Source organism: Mesoplodon densirostris, chromosome 2 (genome assembly GCF_025265405.1).
Source record: "Mesoplodon densirostris isolate mMesDen1 chromosome 2, mMesDen1 primary haplotype, whole genome shotgun sequence".
NCBI classification, from domain to species: domain Eukaryota; kingdom Metazoa; phylum Chordata; class Mammalia; order Artiodactyla; family Ziphiidae; genus Mesoplodon; species Mesoplodon densirostris.
The window spans coordinates 156452125-156473186 of NC_082662.1; the positions used below are offsets into that span (position 1 = coordinate 156452125).

Genomic DNA, 21062 nt, shown 5'->3' on the forward strand with positions numbered 1-21062 from the left:
AAGAATGATTTCATGGGGTTATTGTAAGAATAAAATGAAACAATGCAGGTGAAGATCTTAGTGCAGAGCCTGCAGTGCTCAGTACATGGCAAATATCTTTATACTCATGTGTCCGTTCAGCAAGCCCCTGTCAACTCCCTGCTGTGCACTTGGCACTGCCCTGGGCCCTGCCGTAGAGCAGTGACAGAAACACAATCTCTGCTCTCAAGGAACTCACATTCGAGCAGAAGAAGACAGACCACAACAAGTGAAATGGATAGTACGTAAGTCGGTGCTAAGTGAGTTGGAGAGGAAAATAAAGCAGAGTAAAGAGGATAAGGAACGCTGGAGGTGGGGATATTGTTGTTTGTACAGATGGGGAAAGTGCCACTGAGAAGGTAACTTTGAGGTGACGGCCACACAGATAGTTGAGGAAATGGGCAGGAATGTCTGTGAGTGCAAAGGCCCTGAGGCAAGAGTGTACACGGTATGTGTGAAGAAGAACAAAGAAGCCAGTGTGGCTAGAGCCCAGAAAGTAAGGGGGAGAATAGTATGTGAGTGTGAAGGTAGCAGGGTGGATGCCACAGGGCATTGCAAGCATCAACTTTGGATTTTGCTCTGAGAGAAATGGGGGAACACTGGAAGTTCTGAGCATAAGGGCAACGAGATCTAAGTGACATTCTAAAAGGACAAGTTTGGCTTGTTGGGGATAGACTGCAGGGGCTCCTTCTCTACTCCAGACCACTGTAATTCCTCAGAGGAGAGAGGAGTGTGCAGGGACCCCTGGTAGCAGTGGTGGGAGAATACGTATCGAATAAGTGTCACTCATGGGTAAAAACATAAAGCCATTTTCCTTTTGTTTTCTATGGTCCTTTTAAATTGTCCTTTTAGTGGTGTTAATTCGCCCCCTTCCTCTGGATGAACACATAGACGGCATGACTTCACTGGCCACTCCCAGGAAAGAGAAAGGTCCAAGGTGCTTCCCATCAGAAAGGATGTGGGGAGATCTCACCTGACTTTGTCTCTGTTCTTAAGGGTCCTTCCTGGGCCACCTTTCTCTTCCTTAAAAAAAGAAACATGTTATTAGTTTTATTATACAAACAATGCATGTTCCTTGTAGAAACTTTAGAGATTACAGATAGGCACAAAGTATGACATAACTTGTCATAATCCTACTACTCAGAGAAAACTACTGCTGTTATTCTATTCTTGTATATATCCTTCTAAGTCTTTTCAGTTCATGCAGGCCTCCCTATGTGCACACACACACACACCCCAAATTTTTACCAAAAATGGGATTATACTTTATTTCATAACTTGCTTTCTTTTCATTTAACATTATATCATTAATGTCTCTTGATGGCATTAAATATATTTCAACAACATATTATTCTTAATATCAGTGGAGCATTCCATTTTATGGATGTGCCACAATTTATTTAACCAACTGGTGTCCACTTATGATTTTTCTGATTTTTAAATATATATATCATAAATGACTCCATGATAAGTATCCTTATAACTAAATCCTAGTGGCCACCTGTAATTTTTTCCTATCTTTTAAAGCATCTGATATGTATCACTTAATTGCCCTCAGAAATATTGTATGGATTAGACTCATATTGGAGTTGCTCATCTCCCCACAAACTCATGACCCATAAAAAAACCTTCTTGGTCACATTTAAAAGCTGATATTGATAAAAAAATGTCAGGTGGGCAGAACCTTGCACCATTCTGCTCCATCACCTGCTGAAGGCATATTCTGCACCTTCTGAGTTCTCTAGAGTTGGAATTGGGGTTGGGCTTTCAGACTCACTGTTCATTCTCCAGAAGTGAGATTTTTTTTTTTTTTTCCCCTGGTACACGGGCCTCTCACTGTTGTGGCCTCTCCCGTTGCAGAGCACAGGTTCCGGACGCACAGGCTCAGCAGCCATGGCTCATGGGCCCAGCCGCTTTGTGGCATGGGGGATCTTCCCGGACCGGGGCACGAACCCGCGTCCCCTGCATCGGCAGGCAGACTCTCAACCACTGCGCCACCAGGGAAGCCCCAGAAGTGAGATTTGATTTCTGTTTGGTTGTGTTTTGATCTAATATAGAGGGAAGTACCAAAGAGTCACATTGATCACCCGTATAGGAGGGTAAATGACCTTTCAAATATTGAAGGGGTTCAGGGAGGCTCTAGGGGTCCCTGGAGCCAGTCAGGGCAACTCCCCTCAGGAAGATGGGTGGGTAACCCATTGTCATGGAAATGGATATACTCAGACCTGTTGCATCTGAGAGAGATGGGGCCCCCCCGTCTGTGGTGGTGGACACCTGAGCCCATCCTCACCCACCTTTTGGGGCTGGCTGTGGCCTGTGACCAAGAGAAAGGAAGCTGTGAGTGGGGGTCATGCCAGGGCCCAGGGCAGTGATGGGAATGGATGACACAGCCTGGCCTCCTCCTGGGCCCAGCCCTGCCTGCCTAATGGCTGCCAAATGACGCACCCTCCTGTTTCTCTGGTGACTGCTTGAGTCAGGGCCTGGGGCTGCAGCACCTGTTACCTGTGCGTGAGCTAGAGTGAGTCACTTACCCCTCACTCTGTTGGAATCAGACACCGAGGTTACAGGATGGGATGCTGTGTTACAAGGGACTGTGGAAAACAGTATGGAGGTTCCTTTAAAAACTAAAAATAGGGCTTCCCTGGTGGTGCAGTGGTTGAGAGTCCGCCTGCCGATGCAGGGGATATGGGTTCATGCCCTGGTCCGGGAGGATACCACATGCCGCGGAGAGGCTGGGCCCGTGAGCCATGGCCGCTGAGCCTGCACGTTCAGAGCCCGTGCTCCGCAACGGGAGAGGTCACAACAGCGAGAGGCCCGCGTACCGCAAAAAAAAAAAAAAAAAAAAAAAAAAAAAAAAAAAGCAGGTGTGAAATAAAATATGGAATCCCATTAATTCGTCGTTCATTGAACTGAAGCCAAAGAATCGCACCCATGGCAAGATAGTTTGTTAAAATACTGTTTTCTCTGTATTTTTCTTTGCTCTGGTTTCAAGCCAGCAGCCAGGCTTCACCTTCCCTCGGTGGAGGGATTTGCGGCAGGACACAGCGTGGAGAAGTGGGAGGTCAGTGGCTTGTCCCCACCTTTAAAGGCCTCTGAAAGGCTAGGTCTCCTTTGGGTGGGGGGTGAGGAAACTTTCCAGAGGATAAGGAGGGTGGATCCTTAGAGCCCAAGAAGGGGACCAAGTTCCTATAAGCAGTGGAGCCTCAAGTCCTGCTTAGTGATGAGACCTCAGAGGGAAGCAGTGCAGGCTAGACCCTCTCTTTTGACCTGGGACATTTTCAGAACCAGGTGAAGAGGAGGGAAGCAGGGATGAGGGAGGAAGGATCAATGACCTTAAGAATTTTCCACTAAACCATCAGGAAGCAAGAAGAGAGGTTGGAGTCTGAAATACACTGGTTTCAATCCAAAAAAGTGACACTCCTTGCACACTCAAGTTTGAGGCTGATATTCAACGCTTGGACTCCCGCTTTGGCCTTAAATGAAGATTTTACTCTCCGGGTAGAGGGAGACAGGGGCAGGGTGGTATGCAAGAGGGCAGCAAGCATTTGCTGTGCAGCTCAAGGAGAGGGGAGAGGCTGAACCAGAGCTGCTGATAGGTCCTGCGTTGACACTAAGTTGGAACTACGTCCTCAGTCACACAGGGGTTGAAGCACAGATAAATCAGAAAGCAGGTCCAGATGCCAAGGGTGAAAAGGATGCCCAGGCCTGGTATGGAAGTTGCCTGTTATATGGGGAGAAAGTCAGGAGCCTGAGGCAAGGTCAGCTCAACAGCTGGCAAGGCACCCTCCACTCCATGGGGGCCTCTAGGCAGCAGCCTCCAGGCTGGGCTAAGCAAGTCCTCCTTCCTGTGCCACGTCCTCTAAGACTGAGTGGATGTGATGTGGGGCAGAGCCTGCATAACCATAACCACGGGTGAGATTTGATGGGAATGCACCACTGAGCACACTGCCTTTGGGAGGACGGGGCACTGGATTGAGATAAGGGGCTTCCATGGATCTACTTACCGCTGACTGTAGTTGTTCTTTGGGGCACACCACAAACATTTCTCCTGTGGAGGACAGAAACGGCACGAGAAAGATCATTTTCCCCTGGTCCAAGATGGCCAGCCTGCTGGGCACCTCATCAGGTCTTGCTATAGGGAAGGACAGAACAATACTGTTGCACTTGGGAACAGGTGCGTCCAGGGTTGAGTCCTACTTGGTCATGGTTTTGGAATCACCCCAGGCCTGTAGGGCAAGACCCCAGAGAGGACTCAAGACTAGGGAGGCATCCTGGGGCCAGGAGAGGAGTGGAACCAGTCCTTTACAGCAAGAGGTAAGGGAGTGAGAGAGCCCAGGGGAGGTTGGGGGGAACAGGAACCCAGGGGTGTAACACTGGGGCAAGGTCAGGGAGGGCTTCATTACACAGCAGGTATCACACTGGTGAAGGGAATCCACTGGATTCTTTTTTGGTTGTTGTAGTGCCATCATCTTTTTATGAAGGGCCAGTGGTGCTCCATCAGCTCCATCCATTTTCTTCAGCTGGATCTGTGGGTCTGTGTCCGTCTTTCCTATCAGCCTGAGTTCTTGCTGCTCCTTTGGTCCTCTCCTGAGAGGACTGGGGAGTCAGGGAGGGGCAGAACTGGGGAGATAATTTTCAACAGGAAAGGAGATAACCGGTAGCATGGTTGGCCGTGGAAGGCCTTGACTACAAGCCACTGGGGAAGAGAAACCAAGACAGCTCCTTGAAGGGTCTGGGAGTCCACTGAACCCCGAGGACACTAGGCAAAGCGAAGGGAGGAGACTCTTTAGGGTTGAGGAGAGACGGGTGCAGGTTACACTCACAGCTTGCTGTTCTTCTGTATATTTATTAAAACATCCATCTTCTCATCCATATCCTTTTGCATTTCCTTCAAGAGAGAATGCAAAGCTAAAATCATCATCATGAAGGGCTTTTGAAGTCCCTTTTCCTGCCTCACTCTGCAAACCACTCAGAGACCACCGCAGCATCTTACTTCCTCAAGAATCCTCACCAGCTCTGGGTAGGGTGGCTCATCAGGATGTGTCTGACACGTGCCACCCCTCCCTGTGTCCTCCCCCATTCCATAGTGAAGCTGAAGCACAGGCAGAGTCATTGGGGGCTTGTCCAAAGTCTCCATGTGAGTCAGAGGCCAGGATCTAATTTACCTGATCTCACACTTGAATAAAACCCTTATCTGCCTTGGTTCAATGCCTATGCAATCTTCCCCAGTGGCGCAGTGGTTAAGAATCCGCCTGCCAATGCAGGGGACACGGGTTCGAGCCCTGGTCCGGGAAGATCCCACATGTCACAGAGCAACTAAGCCCGTGTGCCCACAACTACTGAGCTTGTGAGCCACAGCTACTGAGCCCCACACGCCTGGAGCCCGTGTTCCGCAACAAGAGAAGCCACCGCAATGAGAAGCCCACGCACCGCAACGAACAGTAGCCCCCACTCGCTGCAACTAGAGAAAGCCCACGTACAGCAAGGACCCAACGCAGCCAAAACTAAATAGATAAAATAAATAAATTTATAAAAAGAAAACAAACCCCGTGACCTCCCCCACTAAAGACGTTTCTGACTCCAGTGTTTGGACCCCTGCCACGTACATAGATCCTGTGTATCTGTTTGTTCCATCTTTTACCCAACTCCTGGCAGAAATGGTCAACACAAAATAAAGTAGACAGTAGCTCAAATGGCACCTCACATTTATTATTAAGAACTGAAATAATAATAAAATCTTCTTGGCAAATTTTAGATCTATAAAATTTGACCTGGAAAAATTGGATAGAAATAGTGGTCACAAAGAACTTCTAAGATGGTGACAGTATTAGTGACAATATCTGTTAAGGACAAAAACAGGGTTGGATTGAATATCACAAAATATAAATGAAAAATAATTTGCTTCAAGGAAAACCATTTTAATAAAAAATGAAAGATCTGGGGAGAGTTTACTGATCTGGGGTAGAAAATTGATCAAGGAATTACACTGTCAGGATGGAAATGATTTCCAAAAAATATCTTCTTGAAAAGCATTTAAAAATGTTTGTATACATTTTGAATAAGACATTTGCATTTGTAAATAAAGTCAAATATCCTTGAAGTCAATATTCCCCCGGGTCCAAAACATCAGAGTCAAAACGTCCCATATTCTTAAAAGTCTCACCATCACTTCAAACTCATCATGTTCCAAACTGACCTCTTCACTTTCTCTTCTAAATTAGCTGCTTCCCAACTAGCCTGTCACTGTCACCACTTTTTTCTAATCGTCCGGATTAAAACTTTGGTGTTATCATGCACGCTTGCCTCTCCTTCATTCTTTATACTGAATCAATCACCAAGAATGTTATTTTTCCTTCGCTGCATCTTTCAGATTTACCCTTTTCCTTCTGTTTCTACACTTGGTCCAGCTTTCTTCACCTTGAGCGGAGATGCGGCTTCCAGTTTGATATTCTTGCTCCAGACGGCCCCCACCGGCTCCCTCGGCGCCCCCAGGCCACCTTGCAAGCAGCTGCCAGCTCAGCTTTCTGATGTGCTGCTCCTAGCATGTTCTTTGATTAAGAATCTCCAGAGGCCTCTTACTGCTTACACAACCAAGTCCCAACCTGTCTGCCTGTCTTTCAGAAGCCTTCATTATCCACCGCCTTTGTGCCGACTCCATTTTATTTCTCACAGTTTCCCCCAATGCTCCCTCTTTTATGACCGATCTCCCCACTGACTGTGAGAAGCTTCACGTTCATCCTGCTTCCATGCTGTGTGCAAGCTGTTCCCGAGCCCGAAATAGCCTCCTTTGTGCCTTGTGATACCCAGTCCTACCCACTAACAAAACACTTACTGTGTTTGCATTTTGATATAGAAATAAGACATGCCCTTTGCAGAAAATTTGGACAATACAGAGGAATATAAAAGAAAAAATTAATCTTATCGCCTTTCAATAACAGCAATTAACCCTTTTGGTATATTTTTTTCCAGTCTTTTTTCTATATATTTACTTACCAATTTCTTTTCACCTGTTGAGATCAGCCTGTATATATTACTTGCATCTTGCTTTTTTACTTCTCATTAAAAGTATTCTTTCTAAATTCTGTCTCCTATAGTGAATTTTCATTATATAGATGTATCATAGTTCTTTTGGCTATTCCTCTACTTTTGAAAATTGTGGTTGTTTACAATTTTTTGCTATTATAAATAATCCTCTGATGAACTTCTTTTTATATATACCCATGCTGGCATTTCTGATTATTCTCATAGGTTAAATTCTGAGAAGTCAAGGAGTTGATAAGTCATGGAGTTTTGATATTTTTGATACCTATTGTCTAATTCCTTTTTAGTTTTGTACAAACTTGTACTCCAATCAGCAGTACAAGAGCACGCCTATCTTGCTTTACCTAATTGTCATAAATTACAACTTGGCTTATTTGAATGTGGCAATTATCTAAGTATTGTTTTCATTTGCAGTTATTTGATTACTCATGAGGTAAAACTTGTTAATATATTTATTGCTTTTTAGTAATATTCTCCTCTGTGGATTGTTCACATATACCCTTTGCCCATTTTCCTAGTTGGTTCTTATTGATTTGTGTGAGCTTTGTATGTTAAAGATAAAAAGCTTTTTTCTATGTCTATCATATTTGTGGAAAATTATTTCCCCAAAACTATTGCTTACTTTTTCACTCTGTGTATGGTGCTTTTCTGTTATAATTTAAAAAATTTTTGTATTGTTAAACATTAACAATACTTCCTTTGTGATTTTTTCCACTGTAATTATATTTAGACCATCCAGTTAAATACATACTTATTTTTATTTTTAAAATTCACTTTATATACTATTTCAGTTTATAGTGTTAACTGAGTTAAGCTTTCCCCTTATATAGTCAGGCAATATTCTTTTTTTTAAAATTAATCTTTATTGGACTATAATTGATTTAAAATGTTGTGTTAGTTTTTGTTGTACAGCAAAGTGAATCAGTTATACCTATACATATATCCACTCTTTTAAAAATTATTTTCCCATATAGGTCATTACAGAGTATTGAGAAGAGTTCCCTGTGCTATACAGTAGGTCCTTATGAGTTATATACTTTATATATAGTAGTGTATACATGTCAATCCCAGTCTCCCAATTTATCCCTCCCCACTGCACCACTTTCCCCCCTTGGTGTCCATACGTTTTTTCTCTATTTCTGCCCTGCAAACCGGTTCATCTGTAGCATTTTTCTAGGTTTCACATATATGCATTAATATACGATATTTTTCTGACTTCACTCTGTTTGACAGTCTCTAGATTCATCCACGTCTCTACAAATGACCCAATTTTGCTCCTTTTTATGGCTGAGCAATATTCCACTGTATGTATGTACCACATCTTCTTTATCCATTTGTCTGTCAGTGGGCATTTAGGTTGCTTCCATGACCTGGCTATTGTAAATAATGCTGCAATGAACATTGGGTTGCATGTGTCTTTTTGAATTATGGTTTTCTCTGGGCATATGCTGGGTCATATGGTAATTCTATTTTTAGTTTTTTAAGGAACCTCCATACTGTTCTCCATAGTGGCTGTATCAATTTACATTCCTACCAAAGATGCAAGAAGGTTTCCTTTTCTCCACACCCTCTCCAGCATTTGTTTGTAGATCTTCTGATGATGCCCATTCTAACTGGTGTGAGGTGATGCCTCATTGTAGTTTTGATTTGCATTTCTCTAATAATTAGTGATGTTGAGCAGCTTTTCATGTGTCTTCTTTGGAGAAATGTCTATTTAGGTCTTCTGCCCATTTTTGGATTGCATTTTTTTTTTTTTTATTATTGAGCTTCATGAGCTCTTCATATATTTTGGAGATTCATCCTTTGTCCGTTGATTTGTTTGCAAATATTTTCTCCCATTCTGAGGGTTGTCTTTTCACCTTGTTTGTAGTTTCCTTTGCTTTGTAAAAGCTTTTAAGTTTCATTAGGTCCCATTTGTTTATTTTTGCTTTTATTTCCATTACTCTAGGATGTGAGTCAAAAAAGTTGTTGCTGATATTTATGTCAAAGAGTGTTCTTCCTATGTTTTCCTCTAAGAGTTTTACAGTGTCTGGTCTTACATTTAGGTCTTGAATCCATTTTGAGTTTATTTTTGTGTATGGTGCTAGGGAGTGTTCTAATTTCATTCTTTTTTTTTTTTTCTTTTTGCGGTATGTGGGCCTCTCACCGTTGTGGCCTCTCCCGTTGCGGAGCACAGGCTCCGGACGCGCAGGCCCAGCGGCCATGGCTCACGGGCCCAGCCGCTCCGCGGCATATGGGATCCTCCCAGACCGGGGCACGAACCCGTATCCCCTGCATCGGCAGGCGGACTCTTAACCACTGCGCCACCAGGGAGGCCCTAATTTCATTCTTTTACATGTAGCTGTCCAGTTTTCCCAGCACCACTGATTGAAGAGACTGTCTTTTCTCCATTGTATATCCTTGCCTCCTTTGTCATAGATTAGTTGACCATAGGTGCGTGGGTTTATCTCTGGGCTTTCTATCCTGTTCCATTGATCTATATTTCTGTTTTTGTGCCAGTACCATATTGTCTTCATTACTGTAGCTTTGTAGTATAGTCTGAAGTCAGGGAGTCTGACTCCTCCAGCTCCGTTTTTTTCCCTCAAGACTGCTTTGGCTATTCGGGGTCTTTTGTGTCTCCATACAAATTTTAAGATTTTTTATCCTGGTTCTGTAAAAAATGCCATTGGTAATTTGGTAGGGATTGCAATGACTCTGTAGATTGCTTTGGGTAGTATAGTCATTTTCAAAATATTGATTCTTCCAACCTAAGAACATGGTATATCTCTCCATCTGTTGGTATCATCTTTAATTACTTTCATCAGTGTCTTATAGTTTTCTGCATACAGGTCTTTTGTCTCCTTAGGTAGGTTTATTCCTAGGTATGTTATTCTTTTTGTTGCAATGGTAAATGGAAATGTTCCCTTAATTTCTTTTAGTTTTATTGATCTTTGCTCTTGTTTTGTTTCTATTTATTTCTGCTCTGATCTTTATGATTTCTTTCCTTCTGCTAACTTTGGGTTTGTTCTTCTTTCTCTAGTACCTTTAGGTGTAAGGTTAGATTGTTTGAGATTTTTCTTGTTTCTTGAGGTAGGCTTGTATTGCTATAAACTTCCCTCTTAGAACTGCTTTTGCTGCATCTCATACGTTTTGGATCGCCGTGTTTTCATTGTCATTTGTCTAGGTATTTTTTGATTTCCTCTTTCATTTCTTCAGTGACCTCTTGGTTATTTAGTAATGTATTGTTTAGCCTCCATGTGTTTGTGTTTTTTACCTTATTTTTCCCCTGTAATTGATTTCTAATCTCATAGTGTTGTGGTCGGAAAAGATGCTTGATATGATTTCAATTTTCTTAAATTTACTGAGGCTTGATTTGTGACCCAAGATGTGATCTATCTTGGAGAATGTTCCATGCACACTTGAGAAGAAAGTGTAATCTGCTGTTTTTGGATGGAATGTCCTATATATATCAATTAAATCTATCTGTTCTATTGTGTCATTTAAAGCTTCTATTTCTTTATTTTCATTTTGGATGATCTGTCCATTGGTGTAAGTGAGGTGTTAAAGTCCCCCACTATTATTGTGTTACTGTCGATTTCCTCCTTTACAGCTGTTAGCAGTTGCCTTATATATTGAGGTGCTCCTATGTTGGGTGCATATATATTTATAACTGCTATATCTACTTGGATTGATCCCTTGATGATTATGTAGTTTCCTTCCTTGTCTCTTGTAACATTCTTTATTTTAAACTCTATTTTATCTGATATGAGTATTGCTACTCCAGCTTTCTTTTGATTTCCATTTGCATGGAATATTTTTTCCATCCCCTCACTTTCAGTCTGTATGTGTCCCTATCTCTGAAGTGGGTCTCTTGTAGACAGCATATATATGGGTCTTGTTTTTGTATCCATTCAGTGAGCCTGTGTCTTTTGGCTGGGGCATTTAATCCATTCACATTTAAGGTAGTTATCGATATGTATGTTCCTATGACCATTTTCTTAATTGTTATGGGTTTGTTTTTGCAGGTCCTTTTCTTCTCTTGTGTTTCCCACTTAGAGAAGTTCCTTTAGCATTTGTTGTAGAGCTGGTTTGGTGGTGCTGAATTCTCCTAGCTTTTGCTTGTCTGTAAAGCTTTTGATTTCTCCATCAAATCTGAATGAGATCCTTGCCAGGTAGGGTAATCTTGGTTGTAGGTTCTTCCTTTCCATCACTTTAAATATATCATGCCACTCTCTTCTGGCTTGTAGAGTTTCTGCTGGGAAATCAGCTGTTAACCTTATGGGAGTTTCCTTGTATGTTATTTGTCATTTTTCCCTTGCTGTTTTCAGTAATTTTTCTTTAATTTTTGCCAATTTGATTACTATGTGTCTCAGCGTGTTTCTCCTTGGGTTTATCCTGTATGGGACTGTCTGTGCTTCCTAGACTTGAGTGGCTATTTCCTTTTTCATGTTAGGGAAATTTTTGACTATAATCTCTTCAAATGTTTTCTCGGGTCCTTTCCCTCTCTCTTCTCCTTCTGGGACCCCTATAATGCTAATGCTGTTGCATTTAATATTGTCTCAGAGGTCTCTTAGGCTGTCTTCATTTCTTTTCTTTCATTTTTCTTTATTCCATTCCGCAGCAGTGAATCCCACCATTCTGTCTTCCAGGTCACTTATCCATTCTTCTGCCTCAGTTATTCTGCTATTGATTCCTTCTAGTGTATTTTTCATTTCAGTTATTGTATTGTTCATCTCTGTTTGTTCTTTAATTCTTCTAGGTCTTTGTTAAACAACTCTTGCATCTTCTTGATCTTTGCCTCCATTCTTCTTTTTTTTAAATTTATTTTTGGCTGTGTTGGGTCTTTGTTACTGCGTGTGGGCTTTCTCTAGTGGCGGCAAGTGGGGGCTGCTCTTTGTTGAGGTGCACGAGCTTCTCCTTGCAGTGGCTTCCTTTGTTGCAAAGCATGGGCTCTAGGCACATGGGCTTTAGTAGCTGCAGTGCGTGGGCTCAGTAGTTGTGGCTTGAGGGCTCTAGAGCTCAGGCTCAGTATTTGTGGCACACGGGCTTAGTTACTCCGCGCCATGTGGGATCATCCCAGACCAGGGATCAAACCCATGTTCCCTGCACTGGCAGGTGGATTCTTAACCACTGTGCCTCCAGGGAAGTCCGCGGACCTCATATTAAGAGGTTCCCATATAATTGCTATGGGGTGCAGCCAGGCGTAAAGAGGAGCTGTTCAAAACCACAGTACAGGTGATTTCAGCACGTAGCCAATGTTAATAACTACTGCTAAAGTGCGAAGGACCTGGTTCTCATCAGGAGCAAGCATCTGAATCACTTAAGAGTTTTGAGCAACTGTGCCCAAACTTGGAGGTTTTTATTCAGTTCATCTTGGCCAGGGCCTGGGTAAATGGACTTTAGAAATCCTCAGAAGTGATTCTCAGTGCATCCCTGGCAGAGAGGCTGTTACATGATTATCTATGTTGGTTTCTTCATTTGTCTGGTTATCCTTGGGCTGTACCACCTTAATTTGATTATTAAGTTGGCTTTATTATGATTTTAATATCTGGTAGAAGTAATGCCCCCTTACAACTCTTGAAAAATTTATAAATAAGTGCTTTTGTCTATTTATGCTTCTGCATTTGTTGTTCTCAAACTTCTACCTGGGGAACATGAATAAAACCCCAGGGTGCCAGCCCCATCAACACAGGATCTGAGCTCTGTTTCCTGTATTTGTGCTCCTGGTGATTCTGAAACCCACCAAAGTCTGTAAACTGCTATTCTAGAATCTAGGTGATCCTTTTAGTAATTATTGAGTTCAAAAATAATCTTACTGGGCTCTTGGTTAGATTCACATTAAACTTCCAATGCTGCCTTAAGACTCACCTTAAGGCTCACTTCCTCTAAAAGGACTTTTCTGGTTACCCTAACCCGCATTCATTACTCACTTCTCTAAACCCCTGGTTAGTTGACAACCAGTCATCATTTAGCTTAGTACTTACTTGTTATTTAATTCTTTTTTGCAATAGAGTTTGGGTCCCTTATTAAGCTGTAAGCACTTGCAGGGCAGGCTCTGGTATCTCCTTGCATGATTCCTAGTATGGTACTGGCCCATGGAGGGGACTCAGTAAATGCTTACCTTCATAATCTCCATAAATTCCTGGAGTTTTTCAAAATCCTTATCTATTACATCTTTTATCTAGTGAGGAAGAAAGGCAAAGAGCACATTATTGAATGTGGAGTTGTCTTTCAGGCATTTTAAGCTAAGGGCTGCAGCTGCTCCCCTGGAATGAGCTGGATAAAGATTAAGGAATTTTCTAATAATGGCCTACTAAAGCCACTTTCTTCCCAAAAGTCTGTGAAGGGACTAGGGTGAGTGTATCATCAAGTCAACACCAGCAGCAGCCTTGGCACAGCTTGGATCTGGTCACTGCAAGGCTGCCATGTGGAGCTCAGACCACAGCTTCAATTACACGTTCTTGCTTGAGCATTTCCTTTGTTCATAAATATGCTATAGGTAATTCCATCAGAGAAACAAGAAGAGGATTCTTGCTCTGCAGCTTGCTCAGGGGAGGAGTATTAGGATAATGGAATTGGTCCCTGACTGACCCCAAATTCCAGGTCAGCCCCTCTCACTCTGTCACTAAGGTTGTATCTTCCCACCCTTATCAATGAGATATCTCAGAGAGCCCTTATCATTCAAAATTTGGGTTTAAGCATCAAACAAGTAAGAAACAGATAACCTAAGCTGCTGACACTTAAACACTCTAGGGGATTTGGGCTCATTTGGTTTGATTGCTTTTTCCATGCAATTTCTGATTTTCTTTACTATTCAAAGTTAGGCATTGCATTTTCCTTGAAGCTACACTTTTTCTCCATGAGCTGAAAAGTCTCATCCTGTTACCTGTTTTATCTCCTCCATTTTTTCCTTGAGCTCTTCCCTCACCTCCCTGAGTTCATTCTGAGAAAATAAAATAGAGAAGGAGTAAAGAAATGTCTTGGATGGAAGGGAAACGGTCAGGAGGAGGAAAGGAAAGATCCTGGGGCATTGCCAAAAGAGGAGCAGAGAGATAGATGCCAGCAGGGAGGAAAGAAAGGATGCTATTAAGAAAATAGGATACTGGGACACACAGACATCCTGTACCTCCAGATGTGATGCACTTTGAAAAGGTCATACTTTCACTCCTGTGGTGTGACCACCGAAAAATGCATGGCCTAAGTCTAATGGTGAGGAAGCATCAGACAACCCAGATTCAGGGTCATTCCACAAAATAAATGATTTGTCATAAAAAATGACAGTGTCCCAAAAGACAAGGTCGAAGAACTGTTCCAGACAAAAAAGACTGAAGAGACATGGAAACTAGATGCAAGGTATGATTCTGGATTGCATCTCAGACCAAAAAAGTTATCTTCTCTTTTGTTATGAAAGACATTAGTGGGATAACTGGTGAAATTAGAATAAGGGCTGTAGGTGAGAACTGTATCAACATTAATTTCCTGCTTTTGATGTTTGGATAATTGTACTGTGGCTGTGTAAGACAGTGTTCTTGTTTTGAGGAAATATATACCGAAATTTGAGAGAACCACTTGCTCGCAGATGGTTCAGGAAATATATATGTTATATATAGGTGTGTGAATATGAAAGAGAGAAAAAAAAACCCAAGATAAAATGCCAACATTTGGGAATCTGGGGGAAGGGTATACTAGAACTCATTGTACCATTTTCTGGAAAATTTTCTGTAAGTCTGAAATTATTTTAAAATAGAGAGAACCAGGGCTTCCCTGGTGGCACAGTGGTTGAGAGTCCGCCTGCCGATGCAGGGGACACGGGTTCGTGCCCCGGTCCGGGAAGATCCCACATGCCGCAGAGCGGCTGGGCCCGTGAGCCATGGCCGCTGGGCCTGTGCGTCCGGAGCCTGTGCTCCGCAAGGGGAGAGGCCACAGGAGTGACAGGCCCGCATCCCACGCACACAAAAAAGAAAAAATAGAGAGAACCAGAAGGAATGAAGTCACAGGGTCTGGAGCAGAACTGTAGATGCCGGCAGTTTACCTGCTGCAGAAGTTGTTCTGTTGGCCCCACTTGTTCACTGTGTGGATCCAACTTCCTGTCTCCTGGGTCCACACACCTACCTTTAGCTCCTTTGTCCCTCCTGGTTTGGTAAATGGCCCTTCTTGTTTAGCTCCTTTGTAGTCATACGTCTGTTGGTTGGAAACAGAAACACAGAATATTGGAAACTGCAGGCGTGGGAGGGTGAGGCAGGAGGGACGACCCCGAGTTTCTGCTCCTCCCTTTGGGTCAGTGCAGAGATAACGTGACCCCACCTGTGCAGGAGTTTCCTCCATCCTTCTCCCCTCTCTGAGCTCATCTCATTCCACTCCCTTCCTGGCCCACTGGGCCTCAGCTTTCTGTCCCCTCCACAGACATACTCATTCCCACCTCAGGGCCTCTGTGTGCGCTGCTTTTTCTGCCCACAGCACTCGTCCTCAGCCCTCCAGGGGCCGCAGCCTTGTCCTACAGCTCTCAGCTCAGAGGAAGGCCTTCCTGATGCCCTCAACCCACAGCAGCCCCCCGGTCACACCTCCCTATTTTAATTCCCTGCATCATAGGTAAAACTACTGAATTTTTCCTTATTTATTCAGGTATCTGCTTTGTTCTGTGAGAGCAGAGAGGTTGTCTCTCTCTCAATGTATCTGCCAGCATCTGGGACAAGTCTTGGCCACCAGGAACAGTGAATGACCCCTGACTCCAAGTCACCTCCCCATGCATCTCAGGCCTGGCTGCCGGTATGGCCTCAAACAAGCTTCTTACTCTGATCAGCTCTGGCTTCAATTCCAGGCAAACTGCCTTGTAGTTCTTGTTCTGCAGAGACAGGAGGCTGGGATTCAGGCTGCCAGGCATCAGGATTGGGGAGGACCCTCCACCCACCCAACCCTGCCTGTCCAACTGCGCTTAAGCTCAGGCCCACATACCCGCAGCGCCTGAGCCAAGATGACTCACGTTTTCTCATGTTCTACTCCTCTCATGAGTGACACCTGCCTGTTCAGCAGGCAGCCCTCTCCCTGGGGAGCTGGCGGGGGTGAGGCCTGGCGGGGGCACTTTAAGATAACTCAAGGAAGCCGTCTAAGCATTTTTTCAGGAGCATCGACTTTGGAGGTAGACAGACAGACTTGGATTCTAGTCTCAACTGCCCTCCTTACCAGCTGTGTTGACTTAGGCAAGTTATTTAGCCTCTCTGAGCCTTCACTTCCTCATCTGTAAATTGTGGATGATAATTACCTTTATCTGATGAGGTTCTTGTGTGCCTTAAACACGCGGGTAAGACGCGGGCCTGGCTGGGGTCATGGCTCCTGGAGTGGCTGGGATAGGGGTGGGGCATTTCAGTGCTCCTTGTCCTGGCGGGGGTCCTTCCCACCCCAAGGCCAGGGGTCCATTCCCCACCCTCCTTCCAGCCTGAGAGGCCACGTCATGCTCAGAGGGAGCAAGAAAAGCCGAGGGTCTGTTGGGGACTCTCTGTACCTTTTCTTGGCAGCCGGAGGTGGTGAGGATTCACCTAAGGAAGTATTTCTAGATTCTGAGGGGAGTGGAGCTCTGGAACAGGTTTTAATTTAATTCTGGGGCATCTTTAAAGAATGGAACGCACCTCATCTAGCCTCAGGGCATTATCAATTAGCAACAGCAATTACTTATTGCGCAATAAAGAGGTTAAAAGTGTGGGCTTTGCAGCTCATGCAGCTCAATAGCAAAAAAACAAACAACCCAATCCAAAAATGGGCAGAAGACCTAAATAGACATTTCTCCACAGAAGATATACAGACAGCCAACAAACACATGAAAGGATGCTCAACATCTTTACTCATTAGAGAAATGCAAATCAAAACTACAATGAGATATCATCTCACACCAGTCAGAATAGCCATCATCAAAAAATCTAGAAACAATAAATGCTGGAGAGGGTGTGGAAAAAAGGGAACACTCTTGCACTGCTGGTGGGAATGTGAATTGGTACAGCCACTATGGAGAACGGTATGGAGGTTCCTTAAAAAACTACAAATAGAACTACCATATGACCCAGCAATCCCACTACTGGGCATATACCCTGAGAAAACCATAATTCAAAAAGAGTCATGTACCAAAATGTTCATAGCAGCCCTATTTACAATAGCCCGGAGATGGAAACAACCTAAGTGTCCATCATCGGATGAATGGGTAAAGAAGATGTGGCACATATATACAATGGAATATTACTCAGCCATAAAAAGAAATGAAATTGAGCTATTTGTAATGAGGTGGATAGACCTAGAGTCTGTCATACAGAGTGAAGTAAGTCAGAAAGAGAAAGACAAATACTGTATGCTGACACATATATATGGAATTTAAGAAAAAAAAATGTCATCAAGAACCTAGGAGTAAGACAGGAATAAAGACACAGACCTACTAGAGCATGGACTTGAGGATATGGGGAGGGGGAAGGGTAAGCTGTGACAAAGTGAAAGAGCGGCATGGACATATATACACTACCAAACGTAAGGTAGATAGCTAGTGGGAAGCAGCCACATAGCACAGGGAGATCAGCTCGGTGCTTTGTGACTGCCTGGAGGGGTGGGATAGGGAGGGTGGGAGGGAGACGCAAAAGGGAGGGGATATGGAAACATATGTATATGTATAACTGATTAAATTTGTAAAATAAAAAAAAAAAAAAAGGAAAGTGTGGGCTTTGGAATCAGACTTTATCACTTGCTAGAAATAAGGTGAGTGGCATCTCTGAGCCTCATTTCCCTCGTGTGGAAAAAACAAAATGGTATTGATGATGCATCTCATAAGATGGCTTTGAAGAATGAATGAGAATAAATATAAGGGACCTAGTAGAGACCCTGGCACAGAGTAAGCACCCAAAAGATACTAGCTACTGACACTGTTGTCACCACAATCACATGGGAACCAGAGGCTCACCTGGTTATTCTGGATCTTGTGTGTGAAACGTCCCCTCAGCAACAGACTTCATCCTGCCTTGTCATTTCCGTCTCTCTTCTCTTTCCTCCCTTTCTTCTTTCTTTCCTTCTTGTTTGTATCAGCCTTATTGAGATATAATTCATGTACCTTTAAAATTCACTCTTTTGAGGTGGCCGGTATAGTGAGATTTAGTACATACCCAGGTGGTCCAATCATCACTACTATCTAATTTTAAGACATTTGTATCACCCCCAATAAGAAACTCCTTACCCTTTAGCAGTGACCCCCCTATTTTCTCACACCCTCAGCCCTGGCAACCACTAATCTACTTTCTTTCTCTGTGGATTTGCCTATTCTTGGCTGTTTTCTTTTTGTATTCTGGATTTGATGAGAATCTTGATCCTTATCCGTAAAATAGGAACAATGGTTCCTCCCTTGTTGTGAGGAATAAAGATTGTGAACATACCTGTCCTGTGACGGGGGCCCTCCTGAGTCTGGCTCCTGTGACGGGAGGCTGGTCGTCAGTGTCTGGTGGGACCTCTCACAGGTGTGTCGGCTGTGGCAGACCTGGGGGTGCTATGTCCCCCCTTATCAGCCCTGCCCTCACACTCACCGGTGGTGTTTTCTTGCAGACCCCACCATTGGACACCGGGAGTCAGCAGCCCTCCCTTAGCTCTCCTACACACCCTCCTCAAAAGTGACCATGGGGACAATGCCCAGGCCAAGTACCCTCCCCTGTTTTCTGCTATGGGTGCTTTGAGCCTGTTCTTGGCTGGATTCTGGGGTCTCCAGGGCCTGGGAAGTGGAGAGGGGAGCCTGGATGCAGCAGCACAGGGTGGGTCCCATGGGATCCTCCCCAAAGGGCCAGGGAGGGGCCAGGAAAGAGGTGAACCAACGGGGTGGCGACCATGGGCCACTTATGGAGAGGGATTTCCCTGGGCCCCCCACTCTGCTGGGCCAGCTGGGGTTTGGAGGAGGAGGACTCGGTCACCATCAACCTCCTTCCTTGAACTGGACCACTGGACTTGCAGCTCCCGGGCCAGGGGACCCAAGAGAGGTCGTGCAGTCTCTCAGGTGAGGTGATGAGGGCCTGGCCTGGGAGACAGACGGGAAGACCCCCTCACTGCCCAGCTGAGCAGTGCTTCTGAGGAAAAATCATGAGAGAGGCCTCTGAGGTTCAGCATCCAGAGAGGGAAGTGCAGTAGTGGGCCAGACAAATCCCTTTCAATTTGGGGCTTTTCTGGGAGGAGAGAAGATGAGAGATGAGTTGTGGGGACATGGCTGGGAATGACAGTGATAGTGTTCCTTCAGCATCTTTAAATTCCTGAAACATCTTCACAGCTATTGCCTCATTTTGCTTCCCATGAGGTCTGAAGCAAACTAGGATAACTGCGGGCAAAAATCACTGTTCTCCTGACATCTTTACAGATTCCTACGTCTGACAATGGTATTACTGCCTTTTTTGAGGACACAGAGACGTTAGGGGGCTTGCTCATAGTCGCACAGAGCTTTATTCATTCCAGGGACACAAGGGAAAGGCAGGGCCTGTTCTGAAGGAGCTGACAGCCAGCTGGGAAGAGGGCTCCTGACAGGCAGTGTTGCCTGTGTAGTCAACAGGCATGGTGGGGACACAGAGAAGGGGATTGTCCCCGCTCCTGTAATTAAACGAGGATTTCCTGGAGGAGGTGATTTCGAAGTTAACTTGCAGAGGGAGTGGAGGGGGTCGGGGTGCGTAGCGCTGAGCGGGGAGGCCCGGGTCCTGCAGGGGTGGGGTCCCTGTGAGCTGCTAAGGAACGCGGCCCTCCCCCCCGGAGGCAACAGATTAGGTTAAGCGGGGGGAAGAGCCTGTCTTCTGCTTTCCATCGAGGTCTCACCCGGCCCAGGCCGCACCTGGCGGGGTCAGGAGGCCCTCCCTGCTTAGCCTTGTCTGCGATGGGTGTGCAGGGCAGGGCGCGGAAAAACCGCCCGGCCGCTGCAGGGACCTGGAGCCCAGCGCACCATGGTCCCCCCCGCACCCCCCACCCCGGCCGCTCGGCGCAGCGGACCCCACTGAAGCCTTCTCTCTGGCGTAGGGACCAGAGCCGGCCCCGCGCAAGGTCCGGCTGCGGCGGCGCGTCTCCCGCAGCTAGTCAGCCCGGAGCCCGCCGAGCTCGGCCCCCGCCCCCGCGCCCCCGCGCCCCCCGCGCTTCCGCCTCAGCGGGCCCTGCGGCGCCACAGGCCCAAGGACGGCGGCGCCGAGCCCTCCGACCCACCTCGAGATCCCGGGGTACGGCCCGGTCCCAGACAGTGGGCCCTCGACCCCGCCGGCCACCGCCCAGAACACGTCCTTCGGCCCCGTGCCCCCGGCCTCCGCGCCGACCCCAGCCTCGAGCCCCGCGCTCCTGGGGAGCCCCTCTGTCTCCCAGGAAGTGACCGAGACCCCTCTGGCCTCTGCCTCGAGCCCTGCTCCTGACCCCGCAACCCCCGGAGGACCCCGTGACCCAGGGCGGGCCCGGGACGCCGCGGGAGGACGCAGCGGGCCCCTTGCCCGGCTCCACCCGCGGGGCCTCGGCTCACCCGGGGGTGGCGGCGCCCCCCGGCTCTGCCACGTCCAGCCGGTCCCGCAGCGCCGAGCTTCTGGGGACGGAAGAAAGCACCTCGGAGCCTTCCGGCTCAGGGAGCTCGGCTGGGCCTCAGAGAACAACGGCGCGCCGAGACGGGGTAGCTCCGAGCCAGGCCGCACGCCCGGAGACCGCCGGCAGCCGGCCAGAGCCTGAGACAGGTGCCCGCCCACTCGCGTCGCTGGGGGTTGGGGGCCCCGCCCTGGCGCCTGGGTCTTCCTCTGAGGAGACCAAGCCCTAGCTTCCATGCCCCAGCCACAAGTCAGGGAGGTGGAGGGGGTGAGGGTATGTGCTGGGCCACATCTCCCGGCACTGGGTGCATTCCAGACCACTCCATGGGGGATCCTAGAGCCAGTTCACCCCCTCATCCTCCCCCTAGATAATAATTTAGGGTGGGGAGAAAAACCTATCTTTGGCTAGAGGAGGCTTTCAGTCAAGGGTTGGAATGCTGGGTCTTCTACTTACTGTGTGGTCTTAGGCAAACTTCCTAA

The 21062-nt window shown here is 46.0% G+C and overlaps 1 protein-coding gene across 6 annotated transcripts in view; it reads right to left on the bottom strand.

Moving 5' to 3' along the window:
• TEX35 (testis expressed 35) overlaps positions 1–19977 on the bottom strand; it is a 32345-nt gene extending 12368 nt beyond the window's left edge. For 4 of the 6 annotated variants that reach the window (XR_009531220.1, XR_009531219.1, XR_009531218.1 and 1 more), the window contains exons 1-8: positions 15830–15919; positions 15151–15219; positions 13925–13981; positions 13160–13219; positions 4842–4906; positions 4422–4614; positions 4023–4066; positions 992–1041 (exon numbers count right to left, since the gene is read on the bottom strand). Coding sequence is in view for 2 of the 6 variants with exons in the window: in XM_060091204.1 (XP_059947187.1) it covers positions 992–1041; positions 4023–4066; positions 4422–4614; positions 4842–4906; positions 13160–13219; positions 13925–13981; positions 15151–15219; positions 15830–15919 (628 nt within the window). In the remaining 4 variants the exon portion in view is untranslated. Of the gene's footprint in view, positions 1–991; positions 1042–4022; positions 4067–4421; positions 4615–4841; positions 4907–13159; positions 13220–13924; positions 13982–15135; positions 15220–15829; positions 15920–17971; positions 18095–18437 lie in introns of those variants that run through there. The other 2 variants (XM_060091205.1, XR_009531221.1) reach the window with 2 other exon arrangements.
• Positions 19978–21062: the final 1085 nt, after the last annotated feature.